Source organism: Talpa occidentalis, unplaced genomic scaffold (genome assembly GCF_014898055.3).
Source record: "Talpa occidentalis isolate TD23 unplaced genomic scaffold, MPIMG_talOcc4v2.1 talOcc4.5, whole genome shotgun sequence".
In the NCBI taxonomy this organism is placed as follows: Eukaryota; Metazoa; Chordata; class Mammalia; order Eulipotyphla; family Talpidae; genus Talpa; species Talpa occidentalis.
In genome coordinates this window covers 57,178,606-57,200,336 of record NW_023604861.1, presented here as the reverse complement: position 1 = coordinate 57,200,336, position 21,731 = coordinate 57,178,606, and the positions used below count along the sequence as shown (strand labels likewise).

Genomic DNA, 21,731 nt, shown 5'->3' with positions numbered 1-21,731 from the left:
TATTACTCTGAGAACCAGAATCTGGCGTCACATACACAAAAATTAGTTGGTTTTAAAGCAACATGATGCCTTAATGATTATCTGGCCAACACTCTCATTGTTACAGATGCAGGGGCTGGGCCCACAGAGGTCATCAGGCCTGGTCCAAGTGATAACTGAGCCAAGAGTAGGGTTTGTTGAAAGATAAACTGAAGCATATTTAAAAATGTTTAAAGTTTATATGAGCAAAAATAGATTTGAATCGTGATGTCAAACCAGAAACGGTTAAATGTTCTCTGTCACCAGAAGCATAGGAAAACGAACAGAGGAGGTGCAGAAGCAAGATAGGAAATTATCTGATCAGCTTAAGTTCAAAGCCCGGTTGGCAGTTTGCGATTGGTTGTCCTTAAATGTTTTTTATTTCTTAATCTTCGAGGCATTTGCAGGCTTGGATTTTGGTTTGGGCCACCTCCATATTAGTCTTACTCAGCCTAATGGCTTCTTGTTTAATGAAATTAACAAGCTCCTAGCTCCTAATCTAGTGCTCAGTCACCAGACCAGACTGCCTCCTACCTCACTCACCCATAACATTTTTCTGCAAAGGACGAAACAGTGCTTACAGATAGGAAAGTCATACATAAGATGGACATCATAGCACTGCAATATTTAGTGTATTCTTTCAATGACATATCTTTAAATGAGGAGAAATGTCTTTCTTCTAAATAAGTTCAAAACTTCAGGGAACAATAAAGTGGTCAGAGACAGTCATTGGGATGCCTATGTCACACATGAAGAAAATGGAATTATGAGAGTGCCATAAGAAGAAGAAAATTCTTCAGATTTTACTGAGAATTTCAAACTTATAGTAACTTACGTTTTATTGTTGTAGGGTTTATTTTGACAGATCTCTGGGGACAGGTAGTAAGGTGTGCCGACACAAGTTCTAGCAAGTTCCATAGAACTAGGGAATGATATTAAATAATTAAATGACATGGTTAATTATTGGAGTAAGTAAAGGCTTAAAACACGGCCATGCTAGGTATTAAATATAGCTAACATAATTTGAGGCAAGCATATACGAAAATAAAGTAAAACATACTGTATATTAATAATAAAGCAATAAAACTGTTTTCCAAACTTACAACTCATCTCAAAATCTACACATAAAAACTTTTTTCTTATGATTTAAAGACTCCACAGAGGTACAACTGATACATTATAAAACTTTCATATTTAAAAAGAGTTCCCTCTTTCCACTTACCAAAGTAATATGATCTCAAGATTTAAAATTAGGAAAATATGAAAGTGAATAAAGGAAAATTACCCATCGTCTTACTACCAGAAAAACTACTGCTTAAAATTCTAATATATTTATCTTTTTTCCAAGCTTACTTTTCACATAGGTAAGATCATAGTGCCTTTGAAATTCAGAATTCCTTTTTTTAAGTTGTATGTTACTTGTTCTTTATTGGTGCCTATTCTAATCTTACTTTTTTATTTATACATATATATGTATATATATGTTACATCATTATTCATTTGTGTACAGTTTGCTTTCAGAATTCCGTTTTTTTAATTTATTATTTTTTCATTTTTTTCAATTTAATATAACATATTTTCTCATATTATCAAGAAGTTCTCAAAATCGTAGCTATTAGTGGCTATCTATACAATATTCGGGTACATATCTGTGCCAAATTTTATTAAATTTAACCATTTCCTAAATCACTAGACATTTAAATTATTCCAAATTTCAAATTATAAAATCTCTTGATAGTTATTACCACCAAATTGTCCTCTAAAACAGCTGGTGCCAATATATTCAAGAGTGAGTTTACCCACTTCACTAAATTCTCACTTGTTCATGCATATTACATTCACACCTCACGATCTTATCACCATCATTCACCATGCTAAGATTTAGCTTGGGAATTTGAGTCTCAAAGTACCATCTGAATAATTTGATGCATTTATACAAAGTTATCTAAAATTATTTGGAGACCAAGCTTTTAATATTTTCTTAATTCACAATACCCAAAAATACATTTTTTGACAGTCATTTATAGAAAGAAAAATGACATTTAAAAGTACTTACTTGTTTAGGACTCTTGCTATACCAAAGTCCCCAAGCTTTGCAACCATTCCATTCTTGCTAAGAAATATGTTCTATAAATGGAGAAAATACTGTATTGTTGGAGACAGTTAAAGAAAGCAAAAGAACAGTTCTGTCTTGATCTTCTCTCTGAATTGTTACCTGTGCTTTTATATCCCTGTGTAAGATCTTCCTGTCATGAATATGTTTTAGTCCTAGAGAAATCTGTACAAACCAACTCAGAATCTGTGGAGGGAACAAAAAGCAAAATTAGTGAGCAGTCTGCAAACACTGAAATGTTTTCATGACAACATACAGAGAGAGAGAAATAATACATATATTTTGTGTTTGTGTGTTTTCATAGGAATGAGCTCATAGATATATGATCTTATATAATATTCTTTTGACAGAAAAATGAGGGGGCAGAAAGGCAATAGAGGTGTGTTGGCATCAAAGGAAACTCCACTTACAAGAAAAATACAAACAAAAGCGAGGGAGAGGAAAAGGCAATTCATTATTTTCTTTTTTCTTATTCAATACTAGGTTGCAAACTGTATCAGGATAGGAGAGTAGTAGTCTTGTTTCCTGACAACCCTGGTGCCCCTGGTTTTTCCTATTCAGGGGAAGGGGGTAGCAAAGCCAGGGAGAGAAAGAAGAAGCAGAGAATCTATGACTTTTTAAATTTTTTCATGGAATATTCATATATATTCATATAACATAAAAGATATTTAAAGTTTAATTTATTTCTTAGTTATGATTTTATTTTATCTTAACTGGCCTAAGACTCTTTATAACATGAGCACTATGTCTACAGAGTTTTATTAAAAGTAGTCTAAAATTTCACTGACTTTTTGTTTTTTCTTTTGTTTTTTAAAAGTTAATATGTTTTAGACTTTTTTTTTTCAAGATTTATTTATTTATTTATACAAGCACTGGGTACAGTCAGAAGTGCAGGAGGGTGAGAGAATTCACCAGAGCCAGAGCAGAGAATAGAACAGGCAGACTGATGAAATACACTGCTGAGGGGAGCAGCGGGCGGCAGAAGAGGTCTTCCACCCATGTGGGACCCTCACCCGGTGGCCAGGGATTGAACAGGCGCTGCAGAGGCTGCAGGTGGCTTCGCAGCCCAGCGCTCAACTGCTTCGCCACAGGGTAGGCCCTCACTGACTTTTTGGACACCAAGTTATACAGAAAGAGGAAAACAAAAGGGGAAAAGCTGCATTTTAATATACTAAAATTCAGTTATAATTTTAGTTCTTTCCCAACAAATGGAAAAGTAATTCAAAATTTTGTCGAGGAAAGTATTTCTATTAAATATGGCAAAATAACACCCAGATAGGAAGAAAAGAGGGTATCTATTAAGTATGGAGTTTAATATATAATGGAAATGAAACACAGAAAGAGCATTAATTAAATTTACAGAGGCTAGAGATAATCTTCATTCATTCATACATTCAAAAGCATACATACATTTAAAATATTCAGTTTTTTAAAAATATTCAGTTTTTTATGAGGAAATTATATGGGCATGAATACTCTTAAATGTGAAAATAGGGCCACCCTGGTGGCCTATGAGTTAAGTCTCAACCCTATCACCATAACGGCCTGAGTTCTGTGCCACATATGGCACAGCAGACCTCTCCTGTCTTGCCCGCTGCTTCCTTCAGCAGTGTATTTCAGTAAATGTGCCTGTGATAAGGGCTAGGGAGGGGGAGAACATCAAGTGAGACACTAAGCTGGCATGGTAGGAAAACTGCACACACATATTGTTTTTGGCCTGTCTGCTCTGAGTTAATTTTCCAGCCAAGGACACGTCTGGAGACGTGCAGGGAGCCAGCGCTGTCTGAAGACCAGCCTCACCACAGTGGGACAAGCCTGAGACCAGTTGTCCAGGAGGGCACTGGACATCACTATCTCCTGGCAGTAGTGAAGGACTGCTTACTGCTGAACTCTCTTTGTTCAGCTCACGATAAAAAGGCAGCTGGAGGGGGCCTCCCCTGGTGGCGCAGCGGTTGAGCGCTGGGCTGCGAGGCTGCCCGCAGCCTCTGCAGTGCCAGTACGTTCCCTGGCCACCGGGCAAGGGTCCCACAAAAAAAAAAAAAAAAAAAAAAAAAAGGCAGCTGGAAATGAAATGTTAAGGCATTTTCTTTAGGTTGTTAACTCCCCGTCTTCCAGATTGCTGCCTGTCTGATTAAAATGCACTTTAAAGATTCAACGCCTGTCTCTACTTTATTGGCACTCGGTGGTGACAGGTGGCCCAAACTCTGACCTTCCAGTTACACTTGCTCTGCTCCCCACTCTGTCTCTGGTGAATCATCTCAGCCCCCACACCTATGGCTTACACCCCAGTTCTTCTATGTAAAAATAAATAAATAAAATCTTTTCCAAAAAATGTGAAAATAGCACAAAGAAACCAAAGGCAGCCTTGGGGTGAGCCTTTCCCAGCAAGCAGCCAGGCCCTGATTGTGAGTCCTCTCTACACATGCACCCCCGTCTCCTTCATGAATACAATCCCCAAGAGGATCCTAACAGCGGCTCAGCATATAGAAGAAATATGTTTTTGTGCAAAAAGAAAATGGGAATTGAGGCCATTATTCTTCACCTTTTTTCTCCTCTCTCTTAATAAGCAATGAAACCGAAAAGCTATTGCTAAGAAGAGCTTCCATCCTCCACAGCAAAGTGGATAGCTATTTTAAAATAGAGTGCCAAATTGTAAAAGGAAGAAGAGAGCTACAAATATGTCATGTTTAAAATGGCTAAGGAACATCCACATTCAGATGTTTTTTAGTCATGAATATCGATCTCAGAGGCTTTCCATATGAAATGGTGCAAAAATCAGATATTGTCTTTTCTCAAACAAACTTCACTCTCAAAAAGAAATTCAACTTAATTTCAATTTCAAGTATGTTCTGGAGTAAGGACAGATCCACTATTTTATGATTTGAATTTCTCTACCAGAAAGCAGGCTTCATCAAATATGGTCTGCTACTTATAGAATTATAAATTTTACTCTCCCCAATGAAATTACAAGGAAAATTAGAAGTGCTTTTACCTGGTCTTCACCAAATAGCACTCCTCGTTGTCTACTGATCCTCTTCATAAGGTCCCCTCCATCACAGTACTCCATCACAATAAACAGCCTGTTGTTCTCTGTAAGGAAAAGCATCATTCAGTCCTGGAAGGGTTTCAGATAATCATTTGCCTTTCAATCTCCAGAGAGTGGAGAATATAATTAAAAAATGCAGCATCTAATAATTAAAAATTGTGGCTGTGGAGTCAAGATGGACTGGGTTCCAATCCCATCTCATCACATACATTTCTTAGCTCTGTGACTCTAGGTAAGTTATTTTAATTTCTCTCTACCTCATTAACCTCATATACAAAATGGAGATAGTAATATAGAAACTCCCACTAGTATTGTTGTAAAGATTAAATGAGTTCATTCATGTCAAATACTTTAGAACAAAGACTGTACATGAGCTTGATAAATGTTAATTATTGTTAATAATACATTCTTTTAAAATATTAGAACTGTGCCATAAAGCAGCAACAACAAATCTTCCCCACCACCCCAGGAAGAATTAATACACCATTCTTGAATTTGATTATAAACTTTTATTTATGTGGCCCTTATTCAACTATGTTGTTGAGTACAATAGATGTTCTTCTAATTGACCTCACACTGACCTACTCACAAGATTCCTTACATTGTCCATTTAAGGTTACCACTGAGGGTTACTAGATTCTTAATGAGGTCACAGTGTACATTCCCAAATATGTTTATGGCAATTATACTTGTTATTAAAATTATTAAAGTGAAAATGTATGAGTGGAAAAAGAAGAGGGGTTATTTCTACAAAAACTATGTTAAATGCTTGGAGAGACTCTGTAAAGTGAGTAGCTTAATAAAAATGTCTGTGACCTAAGTGTTGGATGAAACAAGTGAAAAATAATTGGAAAAGTTTTGAAAGGATTGTACCACAGAATAAATTCTTACTCCCTCTAAAAAAGAGAAATTGGAAATTATAAATTAGGGGCATAGTCTAAGTAGGAAAAACCACTCAACACTCCAATCAGTGAACTCATACTCTAAGATAAGGCCTTGGATTCATATCAAACACTTGCAAGTGATTATGCATTTATAGATTAATATTTTATGATTTCTCAATTCACTAGGTTTTTTTCCTTAATCCACCAACTACTAATTGGGATCTTGTTAGAAAAAGGGCTCTAGGACTTCCCTGGTGGCACAAGGGGTTAAGCCTCAGCACTATGAAGCTATCCACAGCCACTGCAGCACGAGTTCGATTCCCGGCCAGGGAGGTAACCCACATGGCGCCGTTCCCTCAGCAGTGTATTTCAGTCAATACGCCTGTTCTGTTCCCCACTCTGTCTCTGGTGAATCCTTTCATCCCCCCACACCTCTGGCCTTTACCCCAGTTCTTGTATGCATAAATAAATAAATCTTTAAAAAAAAAAAAAAGAAAAAGGGCTTTACTAACTCATTTATTTTTTTTAAATAATAAATTTTATTTTTATATTCCCCATACAATTGCAACCCCCCCATTCTGACCCCAATCCCTCCCCTCCTGCCCCCCACTAACTCATTTATTTTTCCTACTAGTTTATGAAGACAGAGTCCTGAAGACAGAGTCCACACTTTGTTCTTTTGTGTTAGCTGTTGAGTGGTTTCATAAAAACATTAAGGAAAACAAAACTGCATGAAACCAGGCTTATTATAAGCAAGTGTTAGTTCTTCTAGTATTTTCCCCAGTAGTTACTGAATATTCACTAAATATAAATGTAAATGGCAGAATCTCTTGCCAAATATCTATCATTTGCTACCTTTTTCTTTCAAGTAGCTTAACCCAACTTTAAAGTGGTATCAACAACCTGAGAGCATCTGCCCTGGGTTGCTACTAATTTGCAATGGAGTGGTTCCTCTTTCACATAATACTTCCAATTTTCCACCTTCTTAAAGGAGACAAAACCACCTATTCATCCACAAACATTTATTAAAGACAAGTTAAGGAATGCTGTAGTAGCAATAAATAACAAATAAACTATTTAAGGAGTTGACAGTCTAGTGAGAACTGCTATAGTAAGAGTCTATACACTCCAGGGCAAAGAGAACAAGAGACAGTGAATGAGAGTCAGACTGGAGAATTCAAGGTTAAAGATGCATCCTGACATACCCTAATTATCTAGAGATGAATTCTGTTCAGAAATGTATTACGGGTAGAAGAATTAGAATATTTCTTTCAGCGCAGCCATTGAAGAGGCTGTTCCACAATGAAGGGATGGCAATGTCAGAACTATGGGAAAATCAAAATAAGGAAACTTGGGGGAAAGGGTTCTGTCTCTATGCACAATAATTTATTAAAAATCTTTCACACTAAGCGTATGCTTCCTTTGCCTTTGTGTATGCAGATGGCAGAATCCCTTTAGAGCATGCTCCCCTTAACAGTTTTGGGTCCTTGGGTACCCCTCAGTTGTATATAAATGAGAACAGAGGTGAAAAAGACCACTTTAGGATTAGGGAGTATACTCTGTGTTTAGTCTTAAAAGCATGTATAATATTTGAGAATGCAGAAGGGAGGTAAAGATATCCTAAAAAGGAACTGCAAGCATGCCAGAGGGCAGTAGTTTCTGGAATTACAAAGCTTATGGGTCACTGACCCTTAAAAAATCTTGAGGGGCACTAACATTAGGGCTACAACCTAAATTTCATTTGTAAAATATCCAATGTTTAAAAGACAACTACTATAATTAATTCATTCTAAATAGCACTTCTGAAAATTCAGGATTGTGTTGTACAGACTTTGGCATTTTCCCATCTGTTGCTATAAACCCAGAAATCTTGATATTATTACTGCCTAAATAAATTTTATAATACTTGAATTAAATTTGCTCACTTTTTCTTCTTATTTATGCCCAAAAGTAATAAAAAAATAACATTGTTAATTAAATCTAAAATAACTCAGCACATATAAAATAAAATGAAAAGGAAGCATTGTATCATGGTCTAATTGAAAATATTTTTCTTTTAAACTAGCACATAATGATGTATCTTATGACTAATGGCATGCAGATTTGAAGAAATGAGGTATTACCCAATATTACCATCATTCCATAAAAATAAAGACATTTTTATGCCAGAAATAGAAAAGGGATAATGGAATCAACACAACAAATGAAGATACTTCCTGATATCACCCTTTGTTTATTGTACTCTGTCCACACTGACTTCTATCAGGATTCTGTGACAGGTCTGAGATTCTACCTACATCCAAACCTGTGCCTACTTCACGGCTGCTAGCAGAAGCCTGTGCCTACTTCATGAGACTTCCCGGACAAAGACAAAGGACTTTACTCTCTTTGCAAAAGTAGTAGACAGAGCTACATGCTTCTGCTGGTTCTCTGTGTCCCTCAAAGCCTAGATGGACATTTGCATAGGCAATGGCTTATCTTACAGGAGAGGAAAACTAAAATTGGGGAATCAACCACTTTTATAATGAACAGTAAACAAGCCTGGTTTCTTGTCTTCAAGGAGATGTTACCACATCCTTCAAAGTTGTTCACTGCAAACACAATCCGGAGAAACAGCCTGGGTAGCTAGCAGCCAGGCTCTTGCCTCATGACATATCCAGCAAAAATATGCAGGATGCTCAGGGCTTATGGAGTTTTGCCTTTCCTAATGGTCTCCATTAACACATTAGGCCTGCTCTTGCCTCATGCCATAGCAGCAGGTATTCTTGCCTAGAATGCTCTCGTCCAGATACTAGCAACATTCTTCAAATCTTAGGTCAAATATTACCTTCACATGACCACCCTATTTAAAATTGCTCCCTCTACTCCTGCCTCACTGTATTTTATTTTCCCCATAGCACTTATCACATTCTAACATGCTATATAATGTACTTATTACTTATGCTTGCATTTATCATGTGTCCATCCCACCCTTTCCCCTAGAATGTAAAATTCACAGTTGTAGCAGGCAGATTCTGGGACTAGTGCGCACACCTTGTATAACTAACTCCCTTCCCCTGAGTATAGAACCCAGATATGATGGGATGTTATTTCCATGATTATGTTGTATGACATAGCAAAGGGGATTTTGCTGACACGATTAAGGTTACTAATCAGCTGACTCTGAATTTATAGAAAAGGAGATTATCCAAGCGGGTCTGACTAATCACATGAACCACTGAAATCTGGGCCTAGAGGTCAAAGACAGAGAAATGATAGATTTCAAGTGAGAAACAGAATTGAAGGAGCCTTATGGCATAGAAGGGAATTTGACTTCTAGAAGCAGAGAACTACCCCCAGTTAGCAACCAGCAAGAAAGCAGAAACCTGAGTCCTACAAGTGCAGCTAAATTAATTCTGCCAACACCCTGAATAAGCATGGAAGAGAACTGTGAGCACAGATGAGACATCAGGCCAGCTGATGCCTTGATCTGAGCAGATAATGCAGCTAAGTCAAGGCTACACATTTGACCTAGGAAGCTGGGAAAAGATAAAAAGATGTTGGTTTAAGCAACTGAACTTGAGGTCATCTGCTAAATGATGACCTCAGGAAAAAACAAATACAACAGCATAGGGATCTTTGCCTATTTTGTTCACTGAGAGAGCCCCAAGACCTAGAACATGTCTAGCATTGGATAAACACTGATGGAAGGAATTTAAGTTCAATTATTTTAGCTGTAAGAAAATCTCACTACTTATTTTTCATGTCGCTTCAAACCTATGAGACTTCACACTTACCATTAACAAATATTCAGTAAACTAGAGCACTTTAGCTCTTTGGTTTGGACATAAGTTGTTTGTATTTAAACAAAGGTTTTATCTGTACTGCCAGGTGCTACAAGGTCCTGAGGCTCTCAGGTAAGCTTGGTGTTTCAAGTCCCAACAATCTGTGAATTCAAAGCCATAACAATGACCCTAATTTTCCTAAACAAGGGTGTTTTACTTAAAACAAAATGCCACCCTAAGAAAGTTTACAATATAAATAATTTACTGCAAGTTATTTATAACAGTGTTCAGCATAAAGTGTTGTCAAATATCCATTTTCAGTCTAATCAAGTAGTCTAATTCACACACTCATTCAGCCAATATGTGTTGAATACCGAATATGTGCTAGATGCAGATGATCAAGTGGTGAGCAAAAGACTTCATTAAGTTTACTATCTTAGGGGAGATAATAGTAAACCAATTGATAACTGTCCGTATAAATAGACATACACACACCAGTACAAAAGTACTGTGTTAAAGCAGTAAGGGCAGCTATAGTTTGAATTGTGATCTTACAAAAAGCCTGAGGATGAGTAGGACGTAACCAAACAGAGAGAGTCACAAAATAACACAAAAAATTTAAGAAAAGAAAGATCGCCTTATGGCATTGTTAGAAATCAATGTCCACGAATGTAACACACTAGTCAGTGCTTCTACTTAAAAGTTGTTCAATACTGTAAATATCTTGAAAAAGTTCTGGGAACCCCACCCCTCAGCCTGGCAGGCAGGAGACAAATCCTTCTCTCTGCTTAGGCTTATAAATAAGCAATGGCTTCCTGCTTGGTTCTGGGAAGCAGCTTCACACAAACATGCTACCTGAAGGTAAACCAGCCTCTCTTTCGACCTTCTCTATTGCGTCAGGTAAAGATTTACATTTCGGGTATCCAGAAATCAGGGAAGTAATTAAGAGCTGGCATTTCCCGCCTCTACCCATTAATGTATCTTTAGGTCATTAACTTGAGAAATTAAAGATCTAATTCTCAATTAGAATTGAAAACCAGAAGCCCACTGCACTGGTAGGCAGTTAGAGCAAGGAGGGGTGATGCCTAAAGAAAATTAATGGCCAACATCCCCAGGACCCCAGAAACATTTGCCAGAGAAAATAAAGCCTGGAGAGAACCAAGAAACACCCAGAAGGGAGAAGGCAGCCTTCCACCCCAACCTACAGGCAAGCTGAAAAAGGATAAATTCCAAGGGATCAGAGAGAGAGAGGGAGGAGCACAGGGGACTGAGGTGATGGTGCACAGGTGCACTGGTGATGGAAACTCTATGGGGACTACACCTGGGGAGGGGGAGGAGAAAGCAAACATCTTTTAAAAATGAATATTGATGTAAAAAATATATAAATTTAAATAAATAAATAAAATATTTTTAAAAACAGGATAAATTCCAAGGAAGGCAAGAAACAGCAAAGGAGAAAGGCCCCCACGCCGACCTGTTGCCAGGGCTGATCAAACTATACTCCAGAAAAGGACAGAGTGAGCAGCCCCTTGTATCTCAATTTACCCAGGACACCCCCACCTTTCCTTGCAGTTGTTCTTCCATGGACTCTGCCTGTCCAGATCTCTTCCCAGTGTATTGACTCTAAATAAACATTGCTATGTTTGCTTAGAAATGGCTTTGAATTCTTTCATGGCCATAGCAAGGACCCAGCTACTCCAAGACTCAGACATCTAGGAATCCCAAAATCCAGAAAAAACACACCCTTCCCCTCAAGAATAATTACCTTTTTTTATGTCAATAAATCACTGTCCCTATCTATATAAATGAAACCCAAACCTTTGATTGTTGGAAAAGTTCTCAGCTTCCTGGGTTTGAATTCTCACTTTGATTATCTAATAAACTCTTGGACTAACCATTATTGAGAGTTTTATTTCAGTCAACAATACAATGCACTTCTCTGCCCACGTGTATTGCTCAGTTCCCAGAAAGATCAGACCTCAGAAGAGTCCTGAGAGCCCTTTTAAATCCCCTAGCTAGCCTGTTCTGTTCCCCACTCTGTCTCTTCTAAATCCTCTCACCCCTTACACCTCTGGCCTGTACCCCAGTTCCTGTATGCATAAATAAATAAATCTTTTAAAATAAATAAATAAATAAATAAACCCCCTAGCTAAAGAGGGCCCCTTAAAGAGAACTACTCAGCAGCTATTTTAACTTGGAGAGCCAGTGCCCTGCAGTGTGTAAGTTCATTTAATAGTGGCTGTTTATTTATTTACTAATTTTTACTGCTGCTGCCCTGCACCCCACCCAGTGGTGCTTAGAGATAGCTAGGTAGTAACACTTGTGCTCCATTAGCTGCTTATGATCCCATGAATTCAGGCACCCCCAGTGCTAGTTGCTGGGTTGGGGGATGTCACATAGTGAACTGTGGGCATATGCTGGAGTCCCTTCCTATCTGAAAGTAGAGTATTCCTATCAGAAGGAATATGTGAAAATAGCATAAAATGAAGAAGCAGTGATCATTCATTTACATGGAAAAATTTTTGTGTGTTCCCAGACCCAAAAAATCACCTGTCAAAGCATACCAAATAATACATAATACTCCAATAACACTAATGCAGAGTAAAAGCAGGGATGACATGATACACACACAGCCTGGAAGCAGTGCCTGGGGGTGGAGGCTGAGTGGTGCCCCTCTGCTGCTTTGGGGCAAGCGCTTGTCTGTACTAGGGCTGCTGCAAAACAGACACTGGATACTATTTTCACTTTTTGTCAGAAAAATGAAAATCCTCTTTAGATTTCTTTCAGTTAGTTAAAACAGGTACTAATGGAAGTATGTTGTAAAAACAAAATGGAATAGCTGAACCTTTTGTAAAGCAGAGGACACCTCTACAGCCCTGTCACAGCCGGATAAACACCTGCCGTCTTGTGCAGATGTCTATTGTCTATCTCTTCCCACTGGAAGGAGAGCACCACAAGGGCAGGAGTTTCTGCCCGTTTTGCTATATTCCTGGCACCCAGAAGAGTGCCTGGCATATACTAAGCACTTGATAAATAATTGCTAAATAACCAACACTCCTTTTATTTCGTTTTTGTTCTTTTTCCTTTGGAGTAGATTGTCGAGGGAGGCAGAACAGATGTATTCAGGACCCAGCCAGGGTCCTGGCCAGTTTGATCCCTGGCCAGGGAGCTACCCACAAACAGGAAGGGGATATTTTCCTTCCGGTTTCCTCCATTTCAGCCATTAGCCAGGCCCTGCTGGCAGCTGTGCGCTACCTCTCTGTAAGAGGATTACACAGTCCAGCCCTTGCCATGGCACCTGCAGGAACCTTCACAGGTAGAGTACAGCTCCCCTTCAACACCTGGTTGTCAAGAGTTGGCCACATGGCTGCTTTGAAAACGGACAGGAGCACAGGGAGAAAGTGCAAAACTCAGCCCGAGCTGGTGCAGGGGCAGTGTCTTGCACTTCTCTCTCACTCCTGTGAGGGGTCCTCTTTGGGCTGCTCCTTTCAGCCTGCATGGAATGTGAGACATGAATGTATGTTATTAGAGGCCACTGAATTGGGGAGGGTTTTACTGAAGTAAAGTCAGTACACCAATCATGACCTACTTGAGGCAGTGATAATAAAGGAGAGTCAGGAAAACTTAGAAAAGCTGTCTACAAAATTCACAAAAGAAAAAAATAAAGAAGATGTCCCAATTTATAATAATTTAAGTAAATGAGAAAATGAGTACTTTTATAAAATTAATTTATACAATTTTCAGGAACACATCTTTTATAAATGTCTACATGCTATGTTTATTAAAATGTTTTAAGAATAATAGAAAGTCAAACCTTGGAATGAACTGAAGAAGGTTACAATGTTGGGATGCTTCATCTTTGCCAGAAGAATGACTTCTTTCCTTGAAGCTTCTTTTTCCTGGATGGGCATCTAAATTACATTAAGAGACAGAATAATCAGGGGCCTCCCCGGTGGCGCAGCGGTTGAGCGCTGGGTTGCGAAGCTGCCCGCAGCCTCTGCAGCGCCGGTTCAATCCCCGGCTGCTCCCCGGCCACCGGAGGAGGGTCCCACATGGCGCGCAGACCTCTCCTGCCGCCCGCTGCTCCCCTCAGCAGTGTACTTCAGTCCTTCTGCCTGCTCTGCTCCCCGCTCTGGCTCTGGTGAATTCTCTCACCCTCCCGCGCTTCTGACTGTACCCAGTGCATGTATAAACAAAACAAACAAACAAATAATAAATAAATAAAACATGCCTCTATAAAAAAAAAAAGAGACAGAATAATCAGTAAAGATAATTTCCTTCTAGGAACATGCTTTCTGCTCACTCACCTAAAATTCTCCAGGATCTCAATGACTTTCAATGTCACTTCTAAAACTGATCTTTCAACAGCAGAAAACAAAATTGTCCTATATCTGGTCAATGACTTGTCAATGACAATCATAATCAAGAAAAAAATATTTTTCAGTGAAGTTCTGCTGTGTTTAAAGTTCAAATGTGATGGCACCATGCTTTAATTATCAAGACATCTGTAGGAAAGTTATTTTACTATTTATCTCTCAAATAGAAAAAGAGTGCTTATTAAAATGCAATGTTCAAGCAGCAATCACTGCTAAGAAAGAAAGAAATCTTAAAAAATGAAATTTATTTTACTAACTAGTGCAGCACACAGTAGGTAATAGAGGTTTGCTTAGAAAGATGAGAAATTTCTACTTTGGGGGGATACAATTGTGGTAGCTAGCTTTCAAGATTGTCCTCAACGATTTACATTTTAATTCTTAACTCACAGAAAGTGTGAGATAATGAACATTTATTGCTTAAGTCCCTAAGTCTGACACCGCAATGGATTATTAACACAGATACCACTTGATATCCAGCTGTCAGATGAAATGTAGAGCTCTAGGGAAGATATCAGACCTGGAGAGGGTTTTATTAGTGATCTGCTAGGACCTTCCTAGTGGTGCAAGGGTTAAGTCTTAATGCTATCAAGCTATCACCAGCCAATGTGGAATGAGTACATTCCCCATCCAGGGAGCTAACCCACCTGGCACAGCAGACCTTTCCTGTCTCACCCACTGCTACCCTTAGCAGTGTATTTCAGTGGCTCTGTCTGTTCTGCTCCCCATTTTGTCTCTGGTGAATCCTCTCCCTGCCCCAGGCACCCCTGACTTAGACCCCAGTTCTTGTGTGCACAAATAAATAAAAAAAATCTTTAAAAAAAATGGAAGTAGAAGAAAAAATTCGGTAAATAATATATAAAATGGAATACTCAAGTTGTACAGTATGAATGTACTTAATGTCACTAAATTATATGTATTAAAATAGTTTAACTTTCATGTTTAATATACTTTATCACAATAAAAAATTATTGTTTTATTTATTTATAAATAAAGATTCACCAGAGACAAAGTGAGGAGCAGAACAGGCAGATCTACTGAAATACACTGCTGTGTGTGGCTGGGGATCTAACTCAGGCCACACTGAGTGGCCTCATTTACTTTCATTTATAAATAAATACTTTAGCAGGCCACAACCAAGCAGATAAGCCTTAAGATTAATTTTAGCATACAATGGGTATTGTTATTATCACATATTTTGAAATGAACACATCACTAGGAGGTTAACATAAACACTGACGAAGGGGAATTTAGCAAAAAATGATTCATTTTTAAATAAATATATTTAGCTATTTTTCAAAAATCATTAGACTAACAGTAATATATGGTTTTTCTCCATTCACTCAATGCAGTCAATAAAAATTTTTCAGTACCTATTACTTACCTGGTATTATTCCTCATGCTGAGGGAGACACAATAAACAAGTGAAGAAATACATGAGCAAAGTTATTTCAGCTCTTAAGAAAGCTCTTAAGAAAATAAACAGGGCCTCCCCGGTGGCGCAGCGGTTGAGCGCTGGGTTGCGAGGCTGCCCGCGGCCTCTGCGGCGCCGGTTCGATCCCCGGCTGCTCCCCGGCCACTGGAGGAGGGTCCCACATGGCATGCAGACCTCTCCTGCCGCCCGCTGCTCCCCTCAGCAGTGTACTTCGGTCCTTCTGCCTGCTCTGCTCCCCGCTCTGGCTCTGGTGAATTCTCTCGCCCTCCCGCGCTTCTGACTGTACCCAGTGCTTGTATAAACAAGCAAACAAACAAACAAATAAATAAAAACATGCCTCTATTAAAAAAAAAAAATTAAAAAGAAAATAAACAGTGTGGTATGATAACAAGTGTAGAGTCTCTAAAGTTATTAAAAATACATCTACTGGGCCTCCCTGGTGGTGCAAGGGGTTAAGACACAACCTATGAAGCTGTCCGCGGCCACTGCAACACGAGTTTGATCCCCGGCCAGGGAGTTACCCACGTGGTGCAGCAGACCTCTCCTGACCCGCCCGCTGCTCCCCTCAGTATTTCTGTCAGTCTGCCTGTTCTGTTCCCCACTCTGCTCTGGTGAATCCTCTCACCCCCTCCATACCTCTGGCCTGTACCCCAGTTCTTGTATGCATAAATAAACCAATCTTTAAAAAAAATACATCTACCATATGATCCAACAATTCCACTCCTAAGAATGCAAGAACACTAATTTGAAGGGACATATCCATCTATTCCATTTTAAGAATGAACAAGATTTTGAACTTCTTGACTTTACCTTCGCAAAGTTGATCTCTTTTATGACACAGTGCTTGCCATCTGACTTCCCTTTGGCCAAGTATGCTTTCCCAAAGGCACCTTCCCCAATGGCCTTAACCACATCATACTTATCCATAGTCTCCAATGAACAGAGGTTCCTGGGATTAGAGCAATGGCATTTTATTAAACACTTTTCATAAAGACTAACAAATACAGAAAATTGATCACTAAAATATAAAATAACTCACCTTGCTTAAACTTTCTCTCCGATCATGTCAAGATAGCGTCAAACTAACTTTACTGTGGCCACAACCAAAGTGACACACAGATTAGCTTTGGGTTGTAGCTGAACTTTGAAATACTGTAGTGTTGTGATAATTGGCAAGTCCTTAACCTTGCAAAACCATATTTTCCTAAATTCTAAATGTAAATAACAATACCTTTTGGGCCTCCCTAGTGGCGCAAGGGGTTAAGACGCAGCCTGTGCAGCTGTGCAGCGCGAGTTCGATCCCTGGCTGGCCAGAGAACAACCCACATGGCGCAGCAGACCTCTCCTGACTTGCCCGCTGCTTCCCTCAGCAGTGTACCTCGGTAGATCTGACTGTTTCGTCCCCCACTCTTTCTCTGGTGAATCCTCTCGTCCCCCACACCTCTGACCTGTACCCCAGCTCTTGTATACATACATAAATAAATCTTAAAAAAAAATACCTGTTGCTGCACGTTTGTTCTGGAAATAAAAGATATAATACACCCACTCTTGGCACCTCTATGAAGACCATAGCTGGTCCAACCTTTATAGCCTAACCTTTCTCAGTGGGGACGTGCTGCCCCCTAGGGGACACTTTTTAAATTCATTGAGTGTGTGTGTGTGTGTGTGTGTGTGTGTGTGTGTGTATGTGTGTGTCCCCCAAAAGTGTGGTGGGACAAAGTTCAAAGTTCATTTGTAAAACGAACTCCCCCTCCCCCTCCCCCCCCCACCACCAAAGTACAGGCAAAAAGGCTTTTAGAGGTGTTTGGGGTCTGGGATACTAAGGTTCTGCGATTTGATAGTCCCCCACAAGAAAGTATAGTCTCGTCCTGCAACCCTACAAGTTTAGAAAGTCTCAGCATACAATGTGTGCTGGGAAAATCCTTTTATAATTTTCTGCGGTTAGGATGGGGTTTTTACATCTCAGTGTAACCTATTTTTGCACAGTTTTAACCAACAGTGAATTTCGGATGGATGCAACTACATGTAAATCAAGTCTTAAGCACTGTGTATTGTTTGGAACTTTCATCATTTGTCTGCTTGTCTGTCTTTTTGTTTCTTTCTAAAGTCACGCCAGCACTACCCAAACTGCTCTCGGTAGTTCAGACCTAATACTTCAGCACCGTCATGGTCTGGTGTCCACACACACTTGGCTACTTCACTACTTCTCTTAGTGTTAGTACCAAGCATTTCCAGATTGAAATACAGATTTTATTATAGATTGCTATCTTTGACTATCCCTTTTATGCAACAAGTAGGACACCAAACTGAGTGAGCAGACTGGTCAGGTTCTCGATATTTTACTCTAAGGGTTGGCGGTGGAGGCCAAGACTGGGGGGGATGGAGGTGCGAACCAGTTCCGCCGCCGGAGAGGTTGCACTGGGGACTGTGTTTTGAGCGAAGTGGATGCACCAGCCTAGGAACTGAGGGACCGCGACTCTCCCGCCCAGGGGCACCAGAGGTGTGAAATTTAGGGGCGATTCCTTCTTCCTTAGGGACATTCCAGGAGGCTGCCGGCGGGTGGGCAGAGCCAGGGCCCGCCCGGGGAGCTGGGCGCGCGGCGCGTAGCCATGGAGAAAGACGCGGCCCGGGAGAGTCGGCGCCGCTGCTTCCAGCGTCTGCACCGAAGGGGGCTCAATTCCATTTCTTGCGGCTCCCGAAACACTGGGGGGCAGCTCAGAGTAAGGACTATAGGCGACAGGCCCGCAGCGTACCTGCTCCGTCGGCTTCTCAGGACGCGAGTAGAGTCTGCAGGATCCGGGTCCCCGCAGCCGCCGCGCCCCTGGGCGGCCGGGGCGGAGCCGCGCGGGAGAAGGCGCACCCGACGTAAGGGCTCGAACAACTGGAGGACCAGTCCCCAGTTGGGACAATCCACCCCAGAGGGGTGGGAGGCTAGAGTTTTGGAGACCTGGACGTGTCATCTCCAGTTGCCTTAGGTCGGAACTCCGGTGCTCGTGCAATAAGCACACCTGTACGGTGTACCAGATGCTTTGCAGACATTATCTCTGCTCTTTGCAACAACTAGCAAAGTAGTAGTCTCTCCGTTTCACAAATGAACTGAAACAGGAAGAGTGTTTCTTGTGCAAGCTCCCAAATGTGAGGAGATGGAGACTGAAGGGAGTCCTCATTTGTTGGTCATGGCTGGCGGCCTCCATTGGGAGGTCCAATGACACAACCGGGGCTGCCCAGCAATCCTCATTCCCGACTGCACATCGTGGTCTAGTGGCTGGGGCTCAGCGCAGCCCCTGCAGCCTGGGATCTGTTCCTGGTTGGGAGACTAGGCCTGACAATTCCGGTATCACAAAGATTTAAGATAATTAAGAATTAGATTTAAGATGATTGAAAGACTCACAACTTCAGTATCTGTGGAGACTGTGTATCTGGAAATATCCTTAAAACTCCCCCTGCCTATCTTAACTTCTGAAAAGTCTTCAAGAAAGTTTTAGGGGAAAATGGGAGCTGACCTAAGCAGTTTTAGGAATGTGTTTTGACTGGAAACTGTAAGGCTAAAGACAATGGGGACAATATAAAAACTCTCGCCGGTGCATTTCTTTCTCATGAGGATACGGGTTAATTTGGAAACTGTTTACATGTACATTGAGATTAAGCAGATAAGTATGGTAGATGGAGAGAGTCTCAGAGAAGCTACAGAAAAGTGCGGGGAGGGGGACACATAGAATTGACCCTGAGGGCCTCCCTTGATGGCACAGCAGTTGAGTGCTGGGCTGCGAAGCTCTGCAGCGCCGGTTCCATCCCAGGCCACCAGCAAGGGTCCCACATAGCGCGCACACCTCTCCTGCCGCCTGCTGCTCCCCTCAGCAGTGTATTTCATCATTCTGCCTGTTCTGTTCCCCGCTCTGGCTCTGGTGAATTCTCTCACCCTCCCGCGCTTCTGACTGTACCCAATACTTGCATAAATGAATAAATAAATCTTTAAAAAATAATAATAATAAAGAATTGACCCTGGTACAAGATTAGAGCTCAGACATCAGTAGGAAGCCATGCTTATGCAGTTCCACATGCATACAGATGGAGAGGTACAGAAGTGACTGTGGATGTGTGTATAGGTAGGAAACTATTTCTGAGCTGTCAAATCAGAGGGCCTAGAAGCAGTGATACTCCAATAGCTGCAAGCACATCCAACATTCAGATCCTGGTTTCTAAACTAATGAAAGCAACAAGGGCTCCTTGGCGAAATGGCTGATTCTGGGGCTGGAACATAAAAGGTACATGATGAAGGGCTGCTGCCTCTGCTGCATGGGGTCTCACAGAGGCCAGGTGATGCTCCAGAATGTGAGACAAACCAATTTGGGACCAGTCTGGATCCGGCTCTATTCAACATTGCTACCAGTTATTTGATAATGAAAGAACCCAACAGGGGAAGGACAGCCATTCCAGGAAAATGCTGGCATTGTGAAGTGTTCTAGTTTTCCATTCCAGAAAACTAAACATTGCATCACAGCACAGGACCCTCAGCCCACAAGGGATAGCTGTATCATCAGCATCGTTGTGAGCCAGCTCAAGGCCGGTGAAGATTCCCTTGTGGGGTTTTTCCATATCTTCCTATCGTTAAGCGTGCTTGGTGCTTGGTTTTACACCAGTGACATGTTCAGGCTTGCCCTGCACAACTTATGTTGACCTCCCAGCCAGGCACCCTGCTGTTTCTTCCTTTCCTCAAGTTCCAGTACTACTCACACTTCTCCAGATGCTCCAAATATCACACACAAATGAGCAGAATTGCAGTTGAGAGTGGGCACAGTGCAGGGTGTAAGTGGGAGTAGGGGCTATGCATGATTTGGTCACTGGTAATTGCCTCTGACAGATGTTTGTGTTGTAGCAGTGCATGCCTTGGAAAGATTTAAGTATTGTAAAAGGTTCTCTTTCTTTGAAATCTACTGGCAAGTGGCTGTAGTAAATAAAGAATAAAGTAAAAAGCAGCTGCCTCATGGTCCAGATTTTTTTTTTTTGCATAGAAGAACTGGGGTGTAGGCCAGAAGTGGAGGGTGGGGGGGTGGAAGAGGTGAGAGAATTCACCAGAGTGTGAGGAGTAAAATAGGCAGATTTACTGAAATACACTGCTAAGGGGAGCAGCGGGGGACACAGGAGAGGTCAGCTGTGCCATATGTGGGTTAGCTCCCTGACCAGGATCGAACTCAGGCCGTAGCAGGGATAGTGCTGAGATTTAACACCTAACTCCCATGAGGGAGGCCCCTCACAGTCCAGATATTGAGGTATTCAGATGTTTAAATAGGCCCGAACCATTTTCTTGTACCAGACGGTAAGGAGGTGCCCACAGATAGAAGGATGTCAGTGGGACAAAGAAACCAACCCAAAACAACTCCCAATGGCCAAAGCTAGAACTGAAGCAACAGGTTACTTGGCATTGAATTATACCCCCCACTAGGAAGTAGGTTGAACTCACTGACACTTGGAGTGAACAGAGCAAGGGACTGGATAATCAGAACCTGGCAAGGCACTGCTTTAACATAGCGAACAAGGTTAACAACAGCAGGAATAAATCATGATGAGATTGCATACACCCTAATCGGAAGTGATGGGAAGGTGCTTCTCTGTGGCATCCTTCTTCAAAACCCTTAAGCTCAGTCTCATCATGAGAAAACATCAGACAAACTCAAAATGAGGGACATTCTACAAAACACCTAAGCAGTACTCTTCAAAACTGTCAAGGTCCTGAAAACTCAGAAAAGATAAAGAGACTCTCAGTGACTACAGAAGACAAAGGATGACTAAGGGGGGAGGGTGAGAGTCTCTGCTGCAATTATATCTTAAGATTTAAAAAATTTAAAATACTTTAAAAATTTTAAATATTTCATATTTCAACAGATTCTTAGTTATGATTCTACTGTATTTTCACAACTATGTCCTCTATTCTTCACAGGAGTATTATTCCCTAAACAGGGGTAGGCTTGTACTGTTCCACACTTGGGATCCCCTAGTAGAAGCCTGTTTCTTCTTTAGCAAACTATTCTCACCTCACTAAAGTATCATAATATTGAATTACATGTGTCATGGTGATCCATAATTGTTAGGATCCCTCT

The 21,731-nt window shown here is 40.7% G+C and overlaps 1 protein-coding gene and 1 pseudogene across 1 annotated transcript in view; one reads left to right on the top strand and one right to left on the bottom strand.

The window, feature by feature from the left end:
* Positions 1 to 18,402, bottom strand: part of NEK5 (NIMA related kinase 5) — a 57,623-nt gene extending 39,221 nt beyond the window's left edge. Inside the window, exons 1-7 of the mRNA XM_037527250.2 lie at positions 18,387 to 18,402; positions 16,444 to 16,582; positions 13,640 to 13,736; positions 5,124 to 5,221; positions 2,234 to 2,317; positions 2,075 to 2,145; positions 854 to 940 (exon numbers count right to left, since the gene is read on the bottom strand). Coding sequence (XP_037383147.1) covers positions 854 to 940; positions 2,075 to 2,145; positions 2,234 to 2,317; positions 5,124 to 5,221; positions 13,640 to 13,736; positions 16,444 to 16,560 — 554 coding nt within the window. The 5' untranslated portion in view covers positions 16,561 to 16,582; positions 18,387 to 18,402. The remainder of the gene's footprint in view (positions 1 to 853; positions 941 to 2,074; positions 2,146 to 2,233; positions 2,318 to 5,123; positions 5,222 to 13,639; positions 13,737 to 16,443; positions 16,583 to 18,386) is intronic.
* A 1,561-nt stretch (positions 18,403 to 19,963) lies between these two features.
* Positions 19,964 to 20,310, top strand: LOC119258535 (nuclear transport factor 2-like; annotated as a pseudogene).
* The last annotated feature ends 1,421 nt before the right edge of the window (positions 20,311 to 21,731 follow it).